Source organism: Neopsephotus bourkii, unplaced genomic scaffold (genome assembly GCF_033783945.1).
Source record: "Neopsephotus bourkii isolate Nb327-2 ecotype Australia unplaced genomic scaffold, CSIRO-AGI_Nbou_v1 NB_369, whole genome shotgun sequence".
NCBI classification, from domain to species: domain Eukaryota; kingdom Metazoa; phylum Chordata; class Aves; order Psittaciformes; family Psittacidae; genus Neopsephotus; species Neopsephotus bourkii.
In genome coordinates, this window is record NW_026900875.1 from 514,533 (window position 1) to 535,485 (window position 20,953).

At 56.6% G+C, this 20,953-nt stretch overlaps 2 protein-coding genes across 6 annotated transcripts in view; both read right to left on the reverse strand.

Moving 5' to 3' along the window:
• Positions 1 to 717: 717 nt before the first annotated feature.
• LOC133209875 (intestinal-type alkaline phosphatase-like) lies at positions 718 to 7,437 on the reverse strand. Its single transcript, XM_061348754.1, is given in 19 exon segments — positions 718 to 1,093; positions 1,179 to 1,289; positions 1,426 to 1,617; positions 1,730 to 1,864; positions 1,950 to 2,022; positions 2,111 to 2,245; positions 2,333 to 2,505; positions 2,653 to 2,827; positions 3,040 to 3,155; positions 3,270 to 3,386; positions 5,292 to 5,408; positions 5,551 to 5,742; positions 5,856 to 5,990; positions 6,102 to 6,171; positions 6,251 to 6,385; positions 6,459 to 6,631; positions 6,728 to 6,902; positions 6,977 to 7,092; positions 7,252 to 7,437. Coding segments are annotated over 19 exon segments (2,613 nt in total). The 5' UTR covers positions 7,262 to 7,437; the 3' UTR covers positions 718 to 830.
• Positions 7,438 to 9,443: 2,006 nt separating this feature from the next.
• DIS3L2 (DIS3 like 3'-5' exoribonuclease 2) overlaps positions 9,444 to 20,953 on the reverse strand; it is a 201,042-nt gene continuing 189,532 nt past the window's right edge. For all 5 annotated transcript variants that reach the window (XM_061348746.1, XM_061348749.1, XM_061348748.1 and 2 more), the window contains 7 exons: positions 20,253 to 20,436; positions 19,006 to 19,092; positions 14,297 to 14,444; positions 13,893 to 14,023; positions 13,642 to 13,746; positions 12,846 to 12,947; positions 9,444 to 9,990 (listed from right to left, as the gene is read on the reverse strand). In XM_061348746.1, coding sequence (XP_061204730.1) covers positions 9,892 to 9,990; positions 12,846 to 12,947; positions 13,642 to 13,746; positions 13,893 to 14,023; positions 14,297 to 14,444; positions 19,006 to 19,092; positions 20,253 to 20,436 — 856 coding nt within the window. In that variant the 3' untranslated portion in view covers positions 9,444 to 9,891. The remainder of the gene's footprint in view (positions 9,991 to 12,845; positions 12,948 to 13,641; positions 13,747 to 13,892; positions 14,024 to 14,296; positions 14,445 to 19,005; positions 19,093 to 20,252; positions 20,437 to 20,953) is intronic.

Below are 20,953 nucleotides of genomic sequence, written 5' to 3' on the forward strand. Positions count from 1 at the left end.
AGGGTCATCCTCTGCCCCCAGAGGGCACCCCTGGGTGACATGGAGGGTCATCCTCTGCCCCCAAAGATAGGCACCTGCCAGAGGGGTGGGGGCAGCAAGGAGACATTTGCAGTGAGCATGAGCTCTTGTGTGGATGCAGCTGCCCCCTACCCATCCCCTTCCTACCCCCTTGCCCTGCACACTATGGGGGTGCTGAGTCCCCATGGAAGAAGGAGGGAATGCCCAGACTCCTGTGTACCCCCTCCTCTTCTTCTGTCCACCCATCTTAAATCCTTCACCCAGCCCTGCCACATCCAGCCCAGCACCAGTCGAAGCAGGGAGAGTGAACCAGACACAATGTGGGGCTACCCCACGCCAAAAGCCTCCCCCTGCTTGGTGCCCTCTCAGGCACCCCCCATGCCAGCTCCTTCCTGTTCCTGCCTCAGCCCGGCCAGTGGGTGGGCAGGGCTTGTGGCCAGGTGATGCCAGCCTGCCCCAGAGCGTGGGGACATGGACGCCTGCTGTATTTTTTGCTGCTGTTTCTGGTCAATAAAGCACTGGATATGCCAGGCGAGTGCAAGAGGCCACGGTGAGGGGATGGGCAGCACCCCCAGCCCTGCCCGCACAGCATGGGGGCCCACATAGCACTAACACAGCTGTCTCAGTAGCATCACTTTCCATGTTTATTAAACACTCAGCACCCTGTGCAGATGGTGTAGCCCCCCCCCCCCACCCCATTCCTGGGTACAGTGCCTCATGACTGCCATGTCCAGATCAGGGATACTCCAAAAAGTCACCATCCACCTGTGGGTGCCGCAGCAGTGGGGATGGGGGAATGCAGGGCTGTGGGGTCAGTGGAAGAGGGGCAGGAGGATGGTGGGGAGGAGCAGGGCCAGGAAGGTGCTCTGGGCTCCAGTGGCAGAGTTCCGCTGCTGGCAGTTGACATATGGTTCGAGGCAGGCGGCATAAGCCATGGCATGGGCCACATAGGTCTGCTCCTGCACCCCGTGGAAGAGGTGGGCCATGGGACCCTTGGCCAGGATGGCCACATCCTCACCACCATGGGACTCTGACTTGAGGGGCACAGCTGCCTGCTGCACGTAGTTGAATTCAGCTGGGGAGAGGAAAGGAGGGAGTGAGGGGGGTAGCAGTGGCCCACAGCCCTATCCCACCACCGACCATGGTCCCTGTGCCCTCACTGGCTGTGGATTCATTCACGTCAGGCCGAACAGCACCCAGGTAACCTGGCCCGTTCCCGTAGAGGATGGCTGTGTAGCTCTTATTGTCAGCAGCTTTGTTCGGAGCCAGACCTGGGGAGAGGGCGATAGAGGGTCATCTGCCAAGAAACACCCATATCATCCCTCCAGCTGCAGCCAGAGTGTCCCAGAGCTGGCAGCACCTGCCACAGGGCTGTGCCCCACTTTTGGTGGCTGGGCAGAACACTACCGAAGATGGAGGCACCACGCAGGGGGTAGCCACCGAAGCTGAAGACGTGTGAGTGGTCAGCAGTGACCACGGTGAGGGTGTCCGCCTCGTCCGTCAGGGCGCCCGCCCGGTCAATGGCCCGGTCAAATGCAATCCCATCTGTCAGCGCCTTCTGGGCTGCACCTTCGTGGTGGCCATGGTCGATCCTACCACCTGCAGACAGGCCTCCAAGGTGGGCTGGGGACTAACGGCAGCACCCCAAACTCCTAACCCTATCCAGGGATGTGGGACCCCCCCCTCTTGCCCACCCTAGGTAAGCACTTACCTTCCACAAAGAGGTAGAAGCCTTTGGGATTTCTGCTCAGGATGGTGATGGCAGCCTCTGTCATTTCAGTGAGCGATGGGTCCAGGGTGGTGTTACGCACCAGGTCATACTTCATATCCATGGGTTCAAAGAGACCTGGGAGGGGACACGTTGGGAATGGTCTCAATGTCTGCATGCATCCTGGTAGCTGTCAGATCCTGGCATATAGGATATTTGTTACCCATCAAGTAAGTCACGCTGGGGTCAGCAGCTGCAGCCAGCATCTCTGTCCTGTTCCAGACATAGCGGGCACCCTGTGGACAAATCCCACAGAGGGTTAGCGGGTGCTGGACCCCATGCCTCGGATGATGGGCAGAGGACTGTCCCTGCTGCTTCACCCACCGGCCGTGCCTCCAGCCACATGTTGATCAGGTTTTTCCCGTCCTCCCGTATCCCCTTCTCTGTTTCATAGGCAGGATATTCAGGGTCCGGCGTCCCTTCAGGGGTCATGTATATCCTACCACCCCCCATGATAACCTGGAGGAGATGAAATGGATGTAGTGTCAGTGGGAGTGCTGGTGGAGACCTACCCCTGCTCCTTCCCTCCCACGCACAGGCACTCACGTTGATGTCGACGTTGTGGACCAGCTGCCAGGCGATGTCCTTGCAGCCTTGCAGACGGGCCTCCCTGGGCATGCTGGCATCCGCGTACCAGTTGCGGTCCACCACATGGGCATAGGCCCCCGAGGGCGATGCGTGCTGCACCCGTGATGTCGTCACAATGCCCACCGCCTTCCCTGCGGCCCCCACACACATCAGGCCCCGGGAAGGTTGACATGGTACCCTCCCACCACCAAGCCCTGGAATGCTCATGGCGCGGCAGCCCCTGGTGTGACACCCCTTGTCCCCAGTGGGGTCCCTCCCAGCTCTGCACCCCCTCTTACCGGCTTTGCGGGCTCGCTCCAGCACTGAGACCACCTCATTGCCTGCTGTGGTGTTGCACTGGGAGAGGCGGGCGGCTGCACTCACTCCTGCTGTGTGGTAGTTGGCCTTCACCCCGCAGAGGTAGGCTGTGGAAGTCGCTGCGCTGTCAGGGACAATCCGGTCCACACTGTACGTCTGCCAAGGACACATGCCAGGCTCAGAGCAGGGGACAGCTGGCAGGAGCACCCAGCGGGCTGTCCCCCTCCCAAGACCCCACACCACACTCCTTTGCTTACCTAAGGACAAGTGCAGGATGGGCAGGGACCCTGTGCACCCCATATGTGCACCTGTGCCAGCAGCCCCACTGACATCACCCTGGCCCCATGCCCAGTGTGGTGGGAGTTTACCTTGGAGAGAGCCACATAGGGGAAAGAATCCAGGGCGAGCGGGGTCTCAGGGCCCAGCTTCCCCTGCTGCTGCCCGTTTAGAATGCGGGTGGCCGTGATGGAGGAGACCCCAAATCCTAGGAGAGAAGGGAGGGTCCCAGTCACCCTCTGGACCAGGTGCCCTCCTCGCATCCCGCTCCATGGGGCACTGTCTGTGCCAGCCCTCTGCTGGGTGTGCCAGTGGGACTCACCATCTCCAAGGAAAATGATGAGGTTTTTGGCTTCGGTTACCCTGGGCTGCAGCTTGAAGGATGCCTCAATGGCTGCGGCTGCCTGCCTGTTCCAGAAGGCTGGATCCTCCTCCTCCACTGGGACAGGGCAGTACCTGTCAGCCCCAGCTCACCAGCACCTCCATCCCTGTGGCTCCTGCATCCCTCGGGTACCCACATCCATTGGGTACTTGTTGCCTGGGCATCCGCATGCTGAGGCCTCCTCTAGCATGGACTGTGTAGCTCAGGGTGCTCTTTGGGGTGGGGGGAGACCACATGGGCTTGCACCCACTGCCTGGCCCAGAGATCCTGGGGCAGGGAAGGAGAAGGGCAGTAAAAATGGACACAATGGGGAGTTATCTGGCAGGTGGGATGGGGTCAAATCCATGGCAAAGGCGGGATGCTACAGCCACTTTCCCCAGACCCTTCCAGCCCAGAAACATGCCGAAACCTGATCCCACAGGGAAAGCTGGTCCAAGAACCCCAGAAAAGCAGGGGTAAACCCATTAACCATTGCAGGGATGGGAAGTGCCTGCTCCTCTCCCCAAACCCCCCTTGTGACCACCCAGGCTGGTGCCCTGCTGAGTGCCCTGCTACAGCCAGCCAGGTGCACATCCCCATCCTTGTCCCCACCTGGGATGACAGCAGTGCTGAGCTCTGCCTGAAGGCCCAGGCAGAGGATGAGGAGTGCCGGGAGCTGCATGGTGAGATCCGGTAGCCCGGCACCGCTGGCAGCGTCTGCATTTCTAGCAGATCTGGGGAGGGACTTTGGACCGGTATCAGCCCTTGCAGGGTGTGTGGAGGTGTTAAGCATGTCTCTGATAGCGGCACAAAGGCCATGGGCTGGGCTGCTGGCGCCTCTGTGGTGCTGTTGGGGTATGGACGGACTTGGGGCACAAACAGATGCAGGGGCAAGAGGATGGGCAGTGCCTGGCAGGCATCACTGCCTGCCCAGTCTACAGTGCTGTGGTGCCAGGCACGTGGGTGCCCTGGCACAGGGTATCACAGGTAGCGCTGAGCATTGGACCTGGGGCAACGTGGGTATTGGAAGCACCTGGGGTCACTCCTGTACCAAGCCCAGAACTTACTTGTGCAATAAATCCATGGATGTGGACTAAAACCCTGCTCCTTGTTCAACCCTTGTAGAAAGGTACCAACACTTGCGTACTGTGCCCCAGACTGATAAAACTGGAGGGGGAACATGGCCTCCTCTCACCCTCATTTCATCCCCCCTTTACCCCAGTGCTTTCAGCGCTGGTCCCAGGGGAAGAACTAGGAGCCATCACCACCTGAGGAAACAGAGGTATGGCACAATGCCTGAGGAGGTGACCACTGCTGCAAATCCTTGCACTGCAAATGGAGTCAAACAACTGTGTTTTATTGCATTCCTTCATCCTGGCCCCAGTGGCAACCCAGCTGCCAAGACCCTTGATGGTGTGGCGAGGGGAGGGGGCAGGCAGCCAGGGCTGAAGTGGGGCTTGGCTGGGGGGGGGTCTCACTCAGCTCCCCAATAAGTGGGCAGCCACACAGAGGGCCAGGAGGGTGAGCAGGGGCTGTGGTGCACACATGGTGCCATGGGAGGCCCTGCGGGCTGCGCTGCATCCAGGCTCAGTGGCGTAGGGCTCAAGGCAGGCGGCATAGGCCATGACATGGGCTATGTAGTGCTGCTCCTGCACCCCGTGGAAGAGGTGGGCCATGGGGCCCTTGGCCAGCACCACCACATCCTCCCCACTGTGGGTCTCCTCCTCCAGGGGCACGGCTGCCTGCTGCCTGTAGTCCTTGTCCTCTGTAGGAGAAATGGGGCTGGGGGCAGCAGGGTCTCCTACCCGTCTCAGGGATAGGCGACAGCTTCAATTACCCCAGCACTGGGACAATTCATGCCCAAGTGACTCCTGAACAACACGGTACACATGGACCCCATGCAGCTCCAGTGGCCATGCCTATGGGATGCTGCCATCAGCCACCTTGTGCCCCCATCCCATCCCGTCCACAGCAGATTCCTACCTGCAGCCTGGAGGCTGGGGGATGGGCGGCCCCCTTTGTGGATGCTGTAGCCAGGACCGTTGCCATAGAGGATGCTGGTGTAGGCTTGCTTGTCCTTGGCTTTCTTGGGGGCCAGCCCTGGCACAGGGAAAGACACTGTCACTCCCTGTCCCAGCCAGGTGCCTCTCCCTGGCTCCCCATCTCAGCTGGCTCAGCCTTCGGTGGGAGTAAAAGGGGGAGATGGGAGCAGGGATGCTCACCGCCTCTGCCCAAGACCCACCAAAGATGGAGGTGCCACGCAGTGTGTTGCCCCCAAAGGTGAAGACATGGGAGTGATCAGCTGTCACCACAGTCAAGGTGTCGGAGGGGGAGGTAAGCTCTCCTGCCCGTGCCACTGCCCGGTCCAGCATGACAGCTTCCATCAGTGCCTGCTTGGCCCGGCCGCTGTGGTGGCCGTGGTCAATCCTGCCACCTGCACAGGGAACATGGCCATCACCCTCATCCTGGTCCCCTGGGATGCCCCGTGCTCCAAAGACCCGCATCCCACCCCAGCCTCAGCCACACTGCCCAGCTGGGGCTACTCAACTTCCACAAAGAGGAAAAAGCCTTTGGGGTTCCTGCGCAGGATGCGAATGGCCTTCTCTGTCATCTCCACAATGGAAGGATCCGTGGAGGTGTTGCGGTTTAGCTCATACTTCATGTCCTTGGGCTCGAAGAGGCCTGGGGAAGCAGGGTGTGGGGACATCCATGATGGGGCTGCTTCGTGCTCCTGCCAGCAACCCCAGAGCAAGGAGGAGAGATTGCTGGTGGTGCAGGCAGTGATGCTCGTACCCATCAGGTGGCTTACGGAGTCATCCTTGACTGCATCCATGCCCTTCTTATCCCAGACATAGCGGGCACCCTGCCAGTGAGAACAGAGCCGGTGCCAATGGCACATGCAGCATGCCTGGCACCGTGTTCCATCCACACGGCTGTGGTACCTTCTTGGCATTCAGCTACTTGGCAATCAAGTCGAGGCCATCCCTCCTGGTGCCATTCTGAGCCGGGTCCTCTGGGTACTCGGGGTCCGCAGTCCACTTGGGGGTCATGTACATCCGCCCGCCGCCCAGGATCACCTGCTGGGGAGCTCAGCAGACCCTCTCAATGTCCCCCATGTCCCCTCCCTCCCATGCCTGCTCCCCAACTCACACTGATGTCTGTGTTGTGCACCAGCTGGTAGGCGATGTCCTTGCAGCCATCCCGCAATGCCTCCTTGGGCATGTTGGCATCGGCGTACCAGCTCCGGCTGGCTGAGTGGGCATAAGCTGCTCCTGGGGAAGCGTGCTGCACCCGCGTGGTCGTCACGATGCCCACCGACTTGCCTGCAGCATGGGCAAGCGTTTACAAAAGAGCCCGTCCAGCCCTGGGATGGCCATGCCAAGCAAGGCTCTCATTGTTGGGTCGTCTGCTGCTCCTACCTTCCAGCCTGGCCCGGTGCAGGACTGAGTTCACCTCATTGCCAAAGGTACTGCGGCATTTGCCGTAGACAGCTGCCCCACTCAGCCCCAGCATCTTGGCATTGGCCTTCACCCCACAGAGGTAGGCTGTGCCTGTGCCAGCACTATCGGGCACCTGCCGGTCGATGGTGTAGGTCTGGAAGCAAGCAGGGGACAGTGGGGCTTTGTACAGGGGGCACCAGGGCCGCCCCCCAGTGCTGCCCCACTCACCTTGGCCAAGGCCAGGTGGGGAAAGGTCTCCATGGCCAAGATGTTCTCCTCGCCTGAGCCACCAGCCAGCTGTCCCTTGTAGATCCGAGCCGCCGACATGGTGGACAGCCCCATGCCTGCAGGAGCCACAGTGTGGGGTGGTAAGCGGCTGGGGCCTGGCACAGTCCTGGCCTCCTCCGGCATTGCCCTGTACCAGCTGGGGAGGAGAGAACCTGCACCAGCCCTGCCTTCTCATCAGCCATGTCCCCTGCCTGGCTGGCACCCTGGAGACTCACCGTCGCCCATGAAGAGGATAATGTTTCTGGCCCGCTGTGCCACTGGCTGCAGTGCCAGTGCCGACCTCAGCCTCCTCCTGGCCCCTTCATTCCAGTAGCCTGGGGTCTTCTCGGCATCTGGAGGCAAGAGCAGAGCTGGGGATGTGCGGAGGCACTCGGCAGCCTGAGGGTCACCAGGGGCATCCCCCCCGGTGTGCGCATCTCTATCCAAGGTGAATTCATTTGCCTCCATGGAGGCCTCAGAGGGTCCAGGAGCCCTTTGGGGATCAGTCTGGTCTTTGGCAAGCTCAGCATTGCCCAGAGCCCATCTGCATAGGGGGAAACTGAGGCAGAATTTGGTAGGAAAGTTCCCTGGGCCTTTCAGCAGAAGCTCTGACTGAGGCATCAGCCCCCTGCAGTGAATGTGCAACATCTGAGCAACTGCAGCCAGTTGCGGCTATTGAGACACTTGATCCCAAGCCTCTCAGGGGCAAGAGGGCAGTGGGGCTGAGGGAACAGGGACAGGGCCTGCTTTGGTGGGGACTGAGACAAGCCCATTCAAAGGTTGGGGTCTCAAACCACCCTGAGATACCCAGGAGGGTTTGCAGTTGCTTGTATCCCCATAGGGAGGTGAGTCCCCAGGGAAGTGACGCTAGCCCCAGCACCCCCCCACTAAGGGCTCCTACCCCTTTTTCCCATGTCCCCTGTCACCTGAAGTTGCAGCAGCGAGCCGGGCCAGGAGGCAGAGAAGAAGGCAGGTTCCGGGGAAGAGCAGCCGCCTCATGCTGCCCACCCCAGCTCTCTCCTGGAATGCTGCCTGCATCCAGGGTGCAGCACACAGCCCTTTATGACCCTTTCCTGTCCCACAGGCGGGCCCCTCCACAGGTGAGACAATGAGGTGATAACATTCAGGGACTATCTGTCAGCCCTGCCCAGGGCCCTCCCAATGCCCCCAGCCCCCCTGGGGCCATCCCTGCCCCCCACCAGCGAGGGAGGACCTCCAGCCCTTCCCTGGGGACCAGAGCACCCAGTGGCCCCCAGCTCCCATGGGGCAGCTGCCTGCGGGACCCCAGGGAGCGGCAGGGAGGGTGCAGGGCAAAGTGCTGTTTTTGCAGACAGGCTGAGCTGGGCCAGGCTGGATTGGCCTTGTTTCCAAGGAGGGGGATATCTTGCCTTTGGTGTCAGTGTCCTCAGGTCCTGCCTCCCAGGGGACACGGTCCCACACTGCCTGTCAGGCTCTGGGACCAGTGAGGGACCACAAGGGTCACAATGGGGTACATCTGCACAGTGAGGTAACCTGCTGCAGGCGGGGAACAGCCACATGTCACCAGCACCCAGTGAGGAGCAGGAGGAACAGGCTGCTCTCCCCAGCTCCCACCTCGGAAGGTGACATTCATGGGTGGTTGCAGCAGGCCATCTGGAAGGATGCCACCAGCAGCACAAGCCCTGGAGACCGCAGGTGACCCTTATGGTTTCACTGTTTGCCAGCTCCTGGAGAACGTGTTGTACCCAGCCCTGACCCATCCCAGGGTCCGATCCCCAAACTGAGCTGGGCAGCCCGGGTTTGGCCAGCTCCTGGCTGCTGCAAAGGGCAGATGTAACTGTGCCATTGATGAGGTAAAAGAGGCCCCCCACCCTGCCTGGCATGATGGATCCACTCCTTCACTCCAGACATCATCCCTCCACCAGCTGCTGCTTGTGGCTGCCCAACTCTGCAGGGGTGATGAAGTGATGAAGTGGAGCATCAGGCCCCATGCCTCTGGAGACATCTTGCACAGTGTTGGTGGGGGACATGGGGATGGGGAACAGGCAGAGATGCCTGGAGATTTCAGAGGTGCTGGTTGGTCCATGAGGGGCTGGATGCTCTCTTGAGCAGCAAGAAGAAGCAAGAACATGGGCTGCAGGGTCCTGAGGGAGGTTAGACTGGAGGCCAGGGTGTGAGGGGCTCAAGCAGACACCCAGTGACTCCTGGTGAAGGATCAGAATGAGGGATCAGCTGCCAGACCAGGCGCTCGAAGCACACGTCAAACAGAGCCCCCATGCTCTCCAGCCAAGCACATCCAGGGATGGGTGAGGTGTCAGGCCACTTGAATTTCAGCCAGGGAATTGGCAGGCAGGGGAAGGCATGAGGCTGCCTGGCAGATGAGTTATTGCTGGGATTCACGGCTGGGGGAACATGGAGGAGACAAAATAAAACCTGCGCAAGCTCCCCATGCAGCTTCTGACTCAGCTTTTATTTCACAATACACAACCCTGTGAGAAACCCTCCTGCATGGCCCCATGGCTGCTTCACACTGCATCCCACCTGGTCGGAGGTGGAGCCAGCCCCTCTCCTCTCCTGGGGACACACGTCCCCACCTGGCCCTCACCACGGGCACCCAACATAGCTGGGAACGGACACCGCTGCCTTAAAAACCAAAATCAAGCATCAAGCTAAAACACCCGAGAGCTGAAACGCCCTCACCCGTGGCAGGCTCAAGCCCTGAGCCCTGCTCCCGGCCAGTTAAAATACAAACCAGAAATCAAATGGCATCGGTTTTTGAACTGAGAACCCCTCAGTGGGGTTCTCCTCGTGGATCCCCTGTGTCCCAGCGGGTGCCAGTGCAGGGCCTAGGAGGTGAGGAAGCGTTGGCAGTGGGAAGCACATACAGCCCAGGGCGCTCACTTCTCCGAGCTCCGTCTCTTGAGCAGGGCGCTGTACTTGAGAGGGACGCCATCTGACCTCAGCACCACCTCCACCAGCGTGAAAATGGTGATCACCTTCAGCAAAGGACAGAGAAAGAGAGAGAAGAGGTGGTTTTGGCATCACACCAGGATTTGCTTAGAGCTGTGCCGGCTTTTGCTGACTCCATCGGGAACTGGGGACCGGGGGGGATCGGGGCAGGAGAGGGGGGGACCGGGGCAGGACAGTTTCAGATAGCTCTGCTGAGGTTCAGGGTGCTCCTGGGGTTGGACACAGCATCTTCAAGGCCAACACCCAGGCTTCAAAACCAGTCAGGGAACCGAAACCCACCTAAGTGGGCCTCCCAAAACATCCTCAATTATTCTAGCGTGATCAGGCCCCACTTTCTTTCGCCACTGTCTGGGAATGGAAGGAGCATGGATGACTGTGCCCTTGGGTTTGCATTCCAACCTCACCTAAAGCCTGCCCCTGTCTCTCTTCTCCATCTGGAGAACGCCCATCATCCCTTAATGAAGCAACTTCATGAGCATTCCTGTGCAACCTGCTCTGGGTGGCCCTGCCTTGGTGGGGGGCTGGACTAGATGATCTCCAGAGGTCCCTTCCAACCCTAAGGATTGTTAAACTGTGAACTTGGCCAAGCACCAACAGTAGCCTGTGGCAAGAAGGGTTTCCCACATCACACTGAGCATCCCACAAAGGAACAACTCCCCAGTGCTCCCACAGCGAGAAGGGAAGGGAGCACGATGGAGAGAGAGACACAAGAGAATAAAGATCTCAGAAAATCAATCCCTCCTGTTCAGGAATGCGCTGTTGCCACCTCCCCACTCCCTGACTGTGCTGATTAAGAAGCATAAAGTATTGATCACGTCTATCCACAATGAACAGTTAATGGCTGGCTGGGACACTGGGAATGGCCTGCCCTGGGGCCAAGGACAGGCATTTGGGGACTTCACTTGCTGGAGCCTGTCCTCAAGCCCTGCAGTGGAGCAGGGCTGAACGGGGCCATCTGCTAGGGGCTGACCCAAAGGAGAAGTGGGCACAGAGCCAGCACTGTAATCTTGTCAAACCCTTCCCAGCTCATCCAGTGCAGCCCCTTCAGATTAATCATTCAGAGCAAGGAAATCTCATTGAGACTTAAACGCATCACAGTGACCAGAGAGGAGCAAACTACAGGGAATCCTTTTGCAGATGGCTGCCCAGATAGCTGCCTGCTACCTAGCACCCTGCTTGCCTCAGCTGGCAGCAGCGTAGGAGGTGGAGGCCATGGGGCAGCCCCCCACATCTGAGGGAGTTAAATGGGCATTATCAGGGCTCGCCCTTGCAATCCTGCCTTGTCCCTTCCATGAACTGCTGGGGAACAGCATGATTTCACACCAAATCGCCTGAGTCTTAGATTCACTTCATACTCAAGCCCTAAGTAATGCACACTGAAGTCCTGACCATCTCCTGGAGCTTGTGGAGAGATGGAGCCAACACCTCCCCTCTGTGGCAGGCCAGCGAGCCCAGAACCTTGCACAGCTTCCCACAAACAGCCTTCCCCAGTGTTCCCACTGCTTGGCCACGCTGAGCCAAGAGAGGAAGTAAGGGCCAAGTGTCAGGGTCAGGCAGGGAGCAGGAAGTGCTCAATGCTTTGGGGTGTCCAGGTGACATCTCCCATGGTTCAGCCCAGCTCCAGGGGGATCCCACTCATCCCAGGGTTGGGGATTTATCAACTTGGGAATCTGTTGGCTCAGAGGACAGTGCAGAACCTGCTCCCAGGGGAGGGCTCCAGTATTTTCTTAGAAGGTGTGGAGGGTTCATGGAGGAGTTGCCTCCACTGCTGAGTGTTTCCTTAACCAGAATGGGCCCTGCTCATGCTGGGGCATCATTTTTCACATGGGCCCCTGCTAGGGTGTAAGTGATACCTGCTCCTGGAGGAAAGGCTACTTCAGGCTGCATGCAGGGGCCTTCTCTGAGCCCAGCTGATAAAGGAAAGCTGAGCTTCAAAGGGAGGGAGTCCTGCAGAAATGCCTGCAGCAGCTGGGGAGTTCTGCTGGCTCCGAATGGACATCTGGGAAGGAAAGGACTCCCAGGACACGCATCATATAGCTGGGAGAGTCAGTCTGACCCTGTATTGGGATTCCCTTTTATCCAGCCCTAGGTGAACAGGGATGGGTTGTGCTGGGCTTGCTTGGAAATGGGGTTCACGTGTAGAGCCCCTGGAGTGGAGCAGGGAGAGGCTGGAATCCAGCACTCCCATCCCCGCCCAGGCAGTAGGCAGGGATCACATCAGTCAACACAGCTGTGATTTTATACTGATGCCAGACAAAAGCTGGCAAAGAAGCACCACTTAATCAAGCCAGACAAATGTGATTGCTCCCTTTGATTGAGTTACCAAGTTAATAGATGACAGGGACACGAGAGAGATTTCTAGATGCTGTTAAACCATTTGACACTGCATCTCAGGAATTCTGACTTAAAAAAATTCTTCCTATTCGGCCTGTCACAGGGATATAAACGCAAAGGAAGGATTGTGCCAGTGAGGGGGGAAGGAACACCAGGATGGGAGGAAGGTGCTGCCTTAGGCCTGATCTTACTTAACGTCTTAATTGATGATCTGGAAGAAGGAAGTAAACAGCATGTTAATTCAATTCTTGGAGAAACCTGAACTGGGAGACAGGGCACACAGCAGGCAAGGCAGAGTCTAAGGGCCATGAAGGGGTCAGATGAGGGGGCAGTGATGGGATGAAGGATTTGGATGGCAGAGGTTGAAGTAGAGGTCAGGCTCACTGGGGAGGGGACACAGAGGGACAGCAGGCCCTGACAGCCTGGGAGGCTATCCTGCCTCCTGGAGCTGTCCCTGCAGGCATCACAGACAGGATCCTCACGTTGCATGCAGCCTCCATCCCAGCCCCATGGTGGTGTGAGCTCATCCCCTGCTCAGTGGTCTTACCTGGGGTACAGATTCCTGTTCTGGCTCCTCTGGCTCCCACAACAGTGTCAGCTCTGGTTTCCTCCCCTCCTTCCGGAAGTGGAAGCCCATCAAGGGCAGCGCCTGAAGCCAGGGAAGAGTCTTGGGAACAGCCTGTGGCCCTGACAACATCCCCCTGCTCAGCTCTGCCCCTCTACCTGTGGATGGGGACAACGCTGCTTTTGCCCAGCACACTGCCTCTGCAGCTCTTTAACAACCAGGAAGCAGCAGCCCATGAGCCTCAGTCCAGCACGTAAATCAGGGGCTGCTGTGATACACAACATATATCATGCTATATGTCCTGTTTAAAGATGTAATTGCCAGCCATATAACAGGGCTATTAAGAGAAGATGTTGTCACCAACCACAGGTGCTGGCCTACAGTGATGCTGACACAGCCCCAGATACACCACCTGATTAAATGAAATGAAAACCAGCCTCACTCCCTTCTCTCACTTCAGCTCCATGTTGATCTCTGTTCCCCTGAATCTGTTTTTATTCCCTTTTGCCTACACTAGATCACCCCCAGCACAACAGGGAGAAGCTGGTCCTCAGAAATGGAGCTGCTCCAGACCCCCCTAGCTGCTCATGCCTACCCAGAGCAGAGGGATGGAAGGGAGAACCCATGAAGGCTCCCTCCCCTCCAGCTAGCCCAGCTTGGGTGCAGCTCTGCTGGCACAGAAGGGCACGAGGACAGCCACTGCCTCCAATGATGCCAGGCTGCTGCAGCCCTCTGGTGAGGCAGCATTGGCAATATCTCACATTGGTGAGGTACTTACATTGCAGTAGATGCGCTTTTGGACTCCAAACTTCAGCACCAGGACATCAAAGGCCTCGTTCAGAACACCCATCACCATGGCCTCTGACTCCAGAGGACCACACTCCTGCCAAAAGATATGGCTGTCACTGGACTGTTTGCCTTCCCCAAGGCCAGCTAGGCAGCCCCACAGCCCTCTGTCTGGTGACATCTAGGCTAAGCCTTCATGAGGAAATCCAGAGATGACTTGGGGTAGGATATCTTGGCTCTTACCCTAACAAAGATGCTGAAGAAGAGGTCAGCACTGAGCTCCTGCACCCTCTTGGAAGCCATCTTCCGGTCGTTGCTGTGATCTGCCTGTCTCTGGATTGCCTCTTTTTCCATCTTGATAGGGGGGCTGGCACCTGGGAAGGCAACAAGTGACAATGATGTGCCCATGCTGCCTCCTGCTCTAGAGTCATGACATGGCACCCTGGACCCAGATGCTAAGCTCATCTCCATATCCCTGTTATTTGAGAGCACCCACATGTGAGGGAGCTGCCCCATGAGATGCAGACCCCAAGCACCCAGCACCCTATGTCAGCCAAGGCATGGCCTTGTGCTTCCTGTGCTGGGCACAACCACCCCCTCCCCTTGCAGCACCCAGAACTGCACTGCAGGCAGCTAGTGGCACCCACCAAGTGAGGCGGAGAGGAGACGATGCACAATGATGTCTGCGTAGCGGCGGATGGGCGAGGTGAAGTGAGTGTAGAAGGGCACGTTCAGGGCGTAGTGGCGAAATAGGGTCTCGTCCTCCAGGACGCCGGTGCAGAAGTAGAGAGCCATCTGAAAGGGGTGACAAACGAGGGAAGGGTGTGAGGAAGGATGGTGGCAGGACCCTGCAAGAGGCTGGAGGGGTCCATGTCTGTGAGACAGCTCCAGCAGCTGATGGTCCTTCACCTGCTGGGCTGTGCAGAGACAAGATGGGTGCTCCAGGAACTGAGCACAGAGCAAAGCGGGCAAAGCCACTGCAGGGACCTGCTGGCTGCCAGCTCACCCTGCCTGGCCCCAGGGACTGTGCTAACTTTCACATCACACATGGGTTTAAGCAGTCTCCTGCTTCTGCTCAGGCCCTGGTGCTCATTTGCCATCCCCCATTTTCCAGGGGAGAGCCCACTCTGTCCTGTGCTCATTGCGGATGCTCTCCTGACAAGGGATCTTGTACAGCAGCCAGGCTCTTTGGTTCTGCGTTCAGCTGCAGGCTCCGTACTCCCCTTATACCTGCTTGGAGAGCAGTAGGGGCTGGGATGAGTGGTTCCTTCATGCACCAAGGAGGAGGAGACAGCCCCACTGTGATTTCTACTGCTCCATCCTACACCAACAAGCTGGGAAGCCGAGTGGCTGGACTGCCCATCTAAACCAACACTTGGGGCCGTGTCGTAAAATGCTGCCCAGCAGCCTCCTCAGCAGGAGCCTCTCCTGGCTGCACCATTCCCGTTATCCCATATGTTACAGCTTTTATTTTTACATCTGTGAACCACCAGCCTGCAAGGCTGGGAAAACAACAGGGGCTGAGCCCAGGCGGGGAGGGGAGACTGTGTGGGTCAGGGGGGTTGCAGCAGGGTCACGGCACAGTGGCAATTGAATGAACCCATTTAAAAATAAGAGTAAGTGATTTAAAAAAACAGGAGTAGCCAGCTCTGATTACAGGGCCGTCCTGGGATCCACAGTTTGAGCAGCTGTATCCTCTGCTCTCCAGCCCAGCGGCACAGCCAGCTCCTGCTGAGCAGCAATGCACTGATCCGGGCAAGTAAATAGAGCAGGTTAAAAAAAGCAGCATCAGTCCCAGCCTTATTATGAGACCCAAGAGTTGGGATAGGAGCTGTGGTGGCTGCCAATTTCCACAACCCAGAATTAAATTGTTTCTGATAGACTCCATGAAGTACGGTCTCCACTCAATTAGCTCGGCTCCCACCGAACAAGGCTCTGCATGGTCGGGCAGGGAGACATGCCAAGTGCTGGAGGCTGCTGCAGAAGAAGATGAGCGCCCTTGTGCAGGCAGACAGCATGAAATTACAGGGGCTTTATAGGCACTTATGCTCCTGGACAGAAGGGAGCAAGGTCCCTGCAATACAGGTAGGTAGAGAACAGACCACAGATTAATATCCCTGCTATAAGAAAGCTGCTGGGAAGGGCTCATCTTTTCCCTGTACCTAGCAGGTGCAGGGCAATCCCTGATTTGTTTCAAATGAGAAAAGATGCTGAAGGTCCTGTGCTGCTTGCTGTTGTCTGAGGCACTTCTCCCTGACGGATGTGCTGGCCAAACCAGCTGCTACTGAGTCCAGTACCATTTTTGACACCCTTTTGGCCTCTCATGACCCCACTGAGGTTGGCATCAGCTTAGGTATCATTGCAAAAATGAAATTCCTCTGGGCTGTGGTATGGTTACACACTGCAGGGAGCCCAGCCTTACAAGTATCTGATACCCATCCTTCCCACCATGACAGCACTACCCAGTGATATCACCCTGGCATAAAGCAGGTGTTTTCTCATTAACAGCTTTGACTCACACGTGGTCTCCAATCCCCAGGGTTTGCCACAATCCCTGGAGAACCATGAGGAGCCTGGAAATAAATCAGCCCCAGCTAACCAGGGGTAGCTTTGCTCTCACAGACAGATTGAATCCCCGAGTGACTGAGCCCTTGAAAAATGGTATGTTGTCACTCCTTCATCTGTTACAGGGCCCCTGGCATGGCAATCCAGGTGCTCCCCAAGACATACACATTACCAGTTGCTTCTCACCTCCTCCTCCAAGAGCCTGATGTCTTGACCACCAGCATGCGATGAAGATGGAAGATGCAGTCTTGGCACAACCATGGGTTAAACCTGTCAGCAGCTTATTTTGGCTGATTTAACTGCAGCCTTGTCCCTGAGACACCAGTTTTATCACTGGGAGCTAGATGTGTGCAGGGATATGGATGACTCCTCAGCACCCTGACCAGACGGTCTCGCCATGCCATCTGTCAGTTCAATGGCCCAGCCCTTGACACCGGCATGGGCCCCCGCGTAGCTGTGCTCCACAGCTGCCAATGCTCAGATTGTTCTCTCCCCCATGAAGGACCACGACATTCAGAAACAATTCTTCTGCCTGCTCTAATACTGGTGGTAGACAGCAAAAAATCGTCCTCCTAGGGAAAGCCCCTTCCACCCAGTAGCTGTCTTTTCCAACGGGCACTGGTGCAGCCTGAAACTACCTGTCCCCTGGATTTAGCAGAACAACGGTGGGAATCTGAACTGCTCAGGATTTGGGGGAGCTGTGAATTCACCCACAGTGAGTGTGGTCAGGGACCAGAGACTGCAGAGAGCAATACTGATGTCTCTTGCCCCCCCAGTGTCATGGTCCTTCCTCATAGACTGGAGGTCATACAGATCCACTCCTGTGAGCACATCCTTGGGCAGACTGGAAAGTGCACCTAAAGAAAAGACAGGAGCAGAGTGCCTGCTCACCTGGCCAATGGCTTTGGGCAAGTCTGAAACGCCATTTACTAACTAAAAAACAGCTCAGCAAACTGCCAACTGCATAAGCTCATCCCAGGATCAAGACAGATTTCTACTTCTTCTGGCTCATACACCACTTCCAATGATGAGAGCACCCCATCATGCACAGCACTACCATCCTGCCAGGGAATGCCAGCACATGGGAACACTGCTCACTGTCCAGATACAGGCAGTCCTGCAGGGCTGACGGGCCCAGCTGTAAACTAGGTTTTGCCTATTCTGGGAGTGTGCCAGACAGCAGGTTTGCCAGGCATGAACGGACTGCACACCATACCTAAACATATGGGCACCGTGGCCTTCTGATGATGAAATGAGTCTAATTTTTGCCAAAATCATGTTTTATGGAATATCTCCTTTAAGAAGTCCCACTTTCTTCCTCCACAAACTCCCTGTCTGGTATCTCAGAAGACTTCATCCCCAAAACCTTGCTACCTCCTTCAAGTACAGACCTAATGTATTCACAGGGCTAAATCTTAACAAGAGTCACTGGGAAGTATCTCAAAGCACACCTACCAGCTCTCCAACCACAGCCTCAGGAGACCAGAGAGGCAAAGTCCCAGCAAGTCAGTGGGTCCCAAAAAGCTCATCTCCTTCATGCCACTGCAGAAGCAAGTTGCCTTCTCCTTGCTCATCCGTTCTGGCCAGCAGCCAGGCTTTCTCCATCTGCTGCTGCAGGCAAAGCCCAAGCTTGTGTCACAGTCAGCAGGAACAGAAAGGGATCCCAAGAAATTCATGTCACCACTGTACCTTCCACCAGAAAAGGAAGATGTGACAGAAGGGACCAGGACAAGCCAAAGCAGGACATGGGATCTGGGACAACACAGCCAAGCTCCAGAGGAAATTCCTTGCACTTTACAAAACAGCACCCCTGAGGTGGACCCATACACAAGGGGATGGTTTACTAAACGGCTTCAGTCCCCAATCCAACTTGCAAGCAAGCATTAAGTCACTGAAGTACAGCAGGGCTTCAGGCAACTGCTAATGAGTAAATTGAGCAAATAAGCTAATTAGAAGAGAGACAGTCAGATGAGTGATGTTGGGAAGACGATTCATTCCTACAGCGATAAGCTGGCCACAACAGAGAGACCATTTCAGGAACGTGCCGCCTCTCCCTGTGGGGCAGGACTTCCCTCAGAAGAGGCTGTGCTATGCCCAGCTGCAAACATAAAAAGGCAGATGCCTCACAAGAACTTTCTTTGGTGGCGATAAGCATCTGAATAAGTGTCCTGAGCTGCAGATGCATGAAATTCGACAATCAGTGTGTGTAAGCAGCACAAGCCTCCATTGCAGAGACCTGCACAGAAGGTCTCTTGGTCTGGACAGAGACCAAAGGGTTTGCAGAGCTCTCCAGAGCTTTTCCTGCTTCTAAGAGCACGTGTCTGGGTACCAGACAGTGGTCAGTCCCACACCCCTACATCATCCTCACTCTTGATTCCTTCTTTGGACTAGTTGGGATACCATGATGTGAAGAAATGGCACAAACATGAACCATGGAGCCTGCCACAAGCTCTTCACAGAGCAGGCTGGGTCCTTTGTGAGTCTGCCAACATTCTGCATGCAGCTTCAAGTGTGAAACCTCCCAGCCAGTAATAACAGAGACACTATGGAGAGTGAGGAAAGACTCAGCCTGACTCCACTATCCAGTGAAGTTCTGTTGCATGGGGGACACCTTCACTGCCAGCTGCATGGGCTGGAGGCACTGGGGGAAGCTGCTGGCAGCCGTGCAGCACCATGATCAGTGACCATTCACTCTCCCTCTACGTAACAACCAGCTACGGTAATGCAGAAGGGGTGAGGGTTGAAGACGGAGCCACAGCAAACACATCTGACAGCATAGTGCTGTTCTCACCTGCATGGGCCTGGAGAACATGTTAGTCAGCACTTCTTTCCTGGCTTCGGAATATTTGTCGGCACCAAATGTTTCATTTAAGCTTTTCTGGAAGAGAAAAGAGAGAGAGCATTCAGTGTTGACGAGTTACGGTGCTAAGGAGACCCAGGCAGACCTTACTGGGGCAAACAGCAGCTTCTCAAAAGCCAAATTCTTCCTTTCCCTGCAGATCTCCTTGTAAGTCAAAAGTGCACAGGAAACTGGGCTTTGCTCTGGTCCCAGCAGGTCTGAGCACTGACCCACCTCCTGGCATCAGTGTCAGGGGGTATCCAGGGCACAGGGACCGCTGGCTCCATCCCTAGGTGTGTAGTGTGCGAGAGCACCCAGAAACCCTCTCCTGACCAGTGCCTGGCTCCCAACCAGCTACTGACAGCTTCACGGCACAACTAATGGGAGTCTGGGGAGACATGGATACAGGAGGTCACTGCCTGGAGCCAGCAGTGAGGAAAGGCTGGAGGGGTCAAAGTGCAGGAGAGGAGCTGAGTGTGCAGCCCAATGTCTGCTGACACAGCCTCAGCACAGCCAGCAAGTGGGGAAAGCAGTCCCAGCTGATGGAGGGGCATGTGGGAGGCCAGCGGGGATGGGATTAACAGAGGATTATCCACAGTCCAGTTGCAGCAATTAAAGAAAATCCTGGAACCTGCACTATGCTGGTCAGCTGGAGTTCAGCCTCAGGACATACTCAGTAGAGACTCGGTCAGACACCTCCCGCACTGGCTGTGCCTGACCATTCCCATCACCACTCTGCAGTCCATCCCAGTCACCCCACTCCCAACCCTGCTCTTCCTGAGACCTTCAGCAGCCCAGACAGAAGCATCTCTTTTGCAGAGCTGCTTTTCGTGTGGTACAGAGCAAATGCCCTGCCCAAGACCTACCGAGAGAAGGCAGAGAAAGGAAATCTGGGTGTCCCAGCGGGTACCCCTACACTGAAATGTCCTTCCCACTGCAGAGAGGGCAGTGTTGGAGTCATTTGTGACCTTGAAAGTGGAAGGGCCACCTTGTACAAAGGGAATTTGCAAGGCCATCCTTGTCCAGCACTGGTGGGGTCAAGAGCAAGTGAGGGAGGTGTTTTGTTGTGGCATGGGATAATTGTGAGCTCTGCTTGGGCAGAGTGGGACAGGGAATAAACACTGCTGCAAACATGCCATCACGTAGCTGCCTACCCTTCACCCCCATGTCCTTGCTTCCCACCAAGCCAGTGCACTCACGTGCAGGGTGCCCGCGCTGCTGAAGTCAATGTTGAGACCAACTTGGTTGCAAAACTCCATGAGGTCGTTCAGCAGCTTGGTTTGAGGTGGGGGATGGCGGCGAAGCAGGGCCTGATCAGGGAAGGAGCGGTAGATCTGGTGGGCCACAGCCATGTTTGCAAGCAGCATGAACTCTTCCACCAGCCTGCGGCACAAGAGAAACAACCCAGACCCCAGTTAGAGAGGGGAGCTGCTAAACCAAGTCAGTCCGTAGTGATGCGAACTAATATGACACAGGGGGAACAGGCGACCAGCTTATAGTTGCTGTTATAAGCACAGATTAGATGTGAGACTTCAGCAAATCTCCCCCCCCCAGTTCTCACTTTACATCTGAGGTTTTCTCACGGACTCAGAGCAAGCTGTCCTGCTGGCACAGACAAGCACAAGTCAGTGATAAACAGACAACTTAAATTAGGATAAAATAATCTCCCTTTAGGTCATTTTATCTCCTGAAATGTTCGACAAGCAAAACAAACGCTGTGTGAGAGATAGCATGGAAAACAAACACACATCGCTGTCTTCACGGGCCAGAGAAAACAGCGTCTCGCTTGCTCCCCCATCCCAAGCTCGACATGTGTGGTCAGGCCCAGCCATTGAGCTCTGCTTCACGCCAGGCTTCCACCCAGAGCAAGATTTAAGTGCAGGCCCCGGGCAGGGCAAGC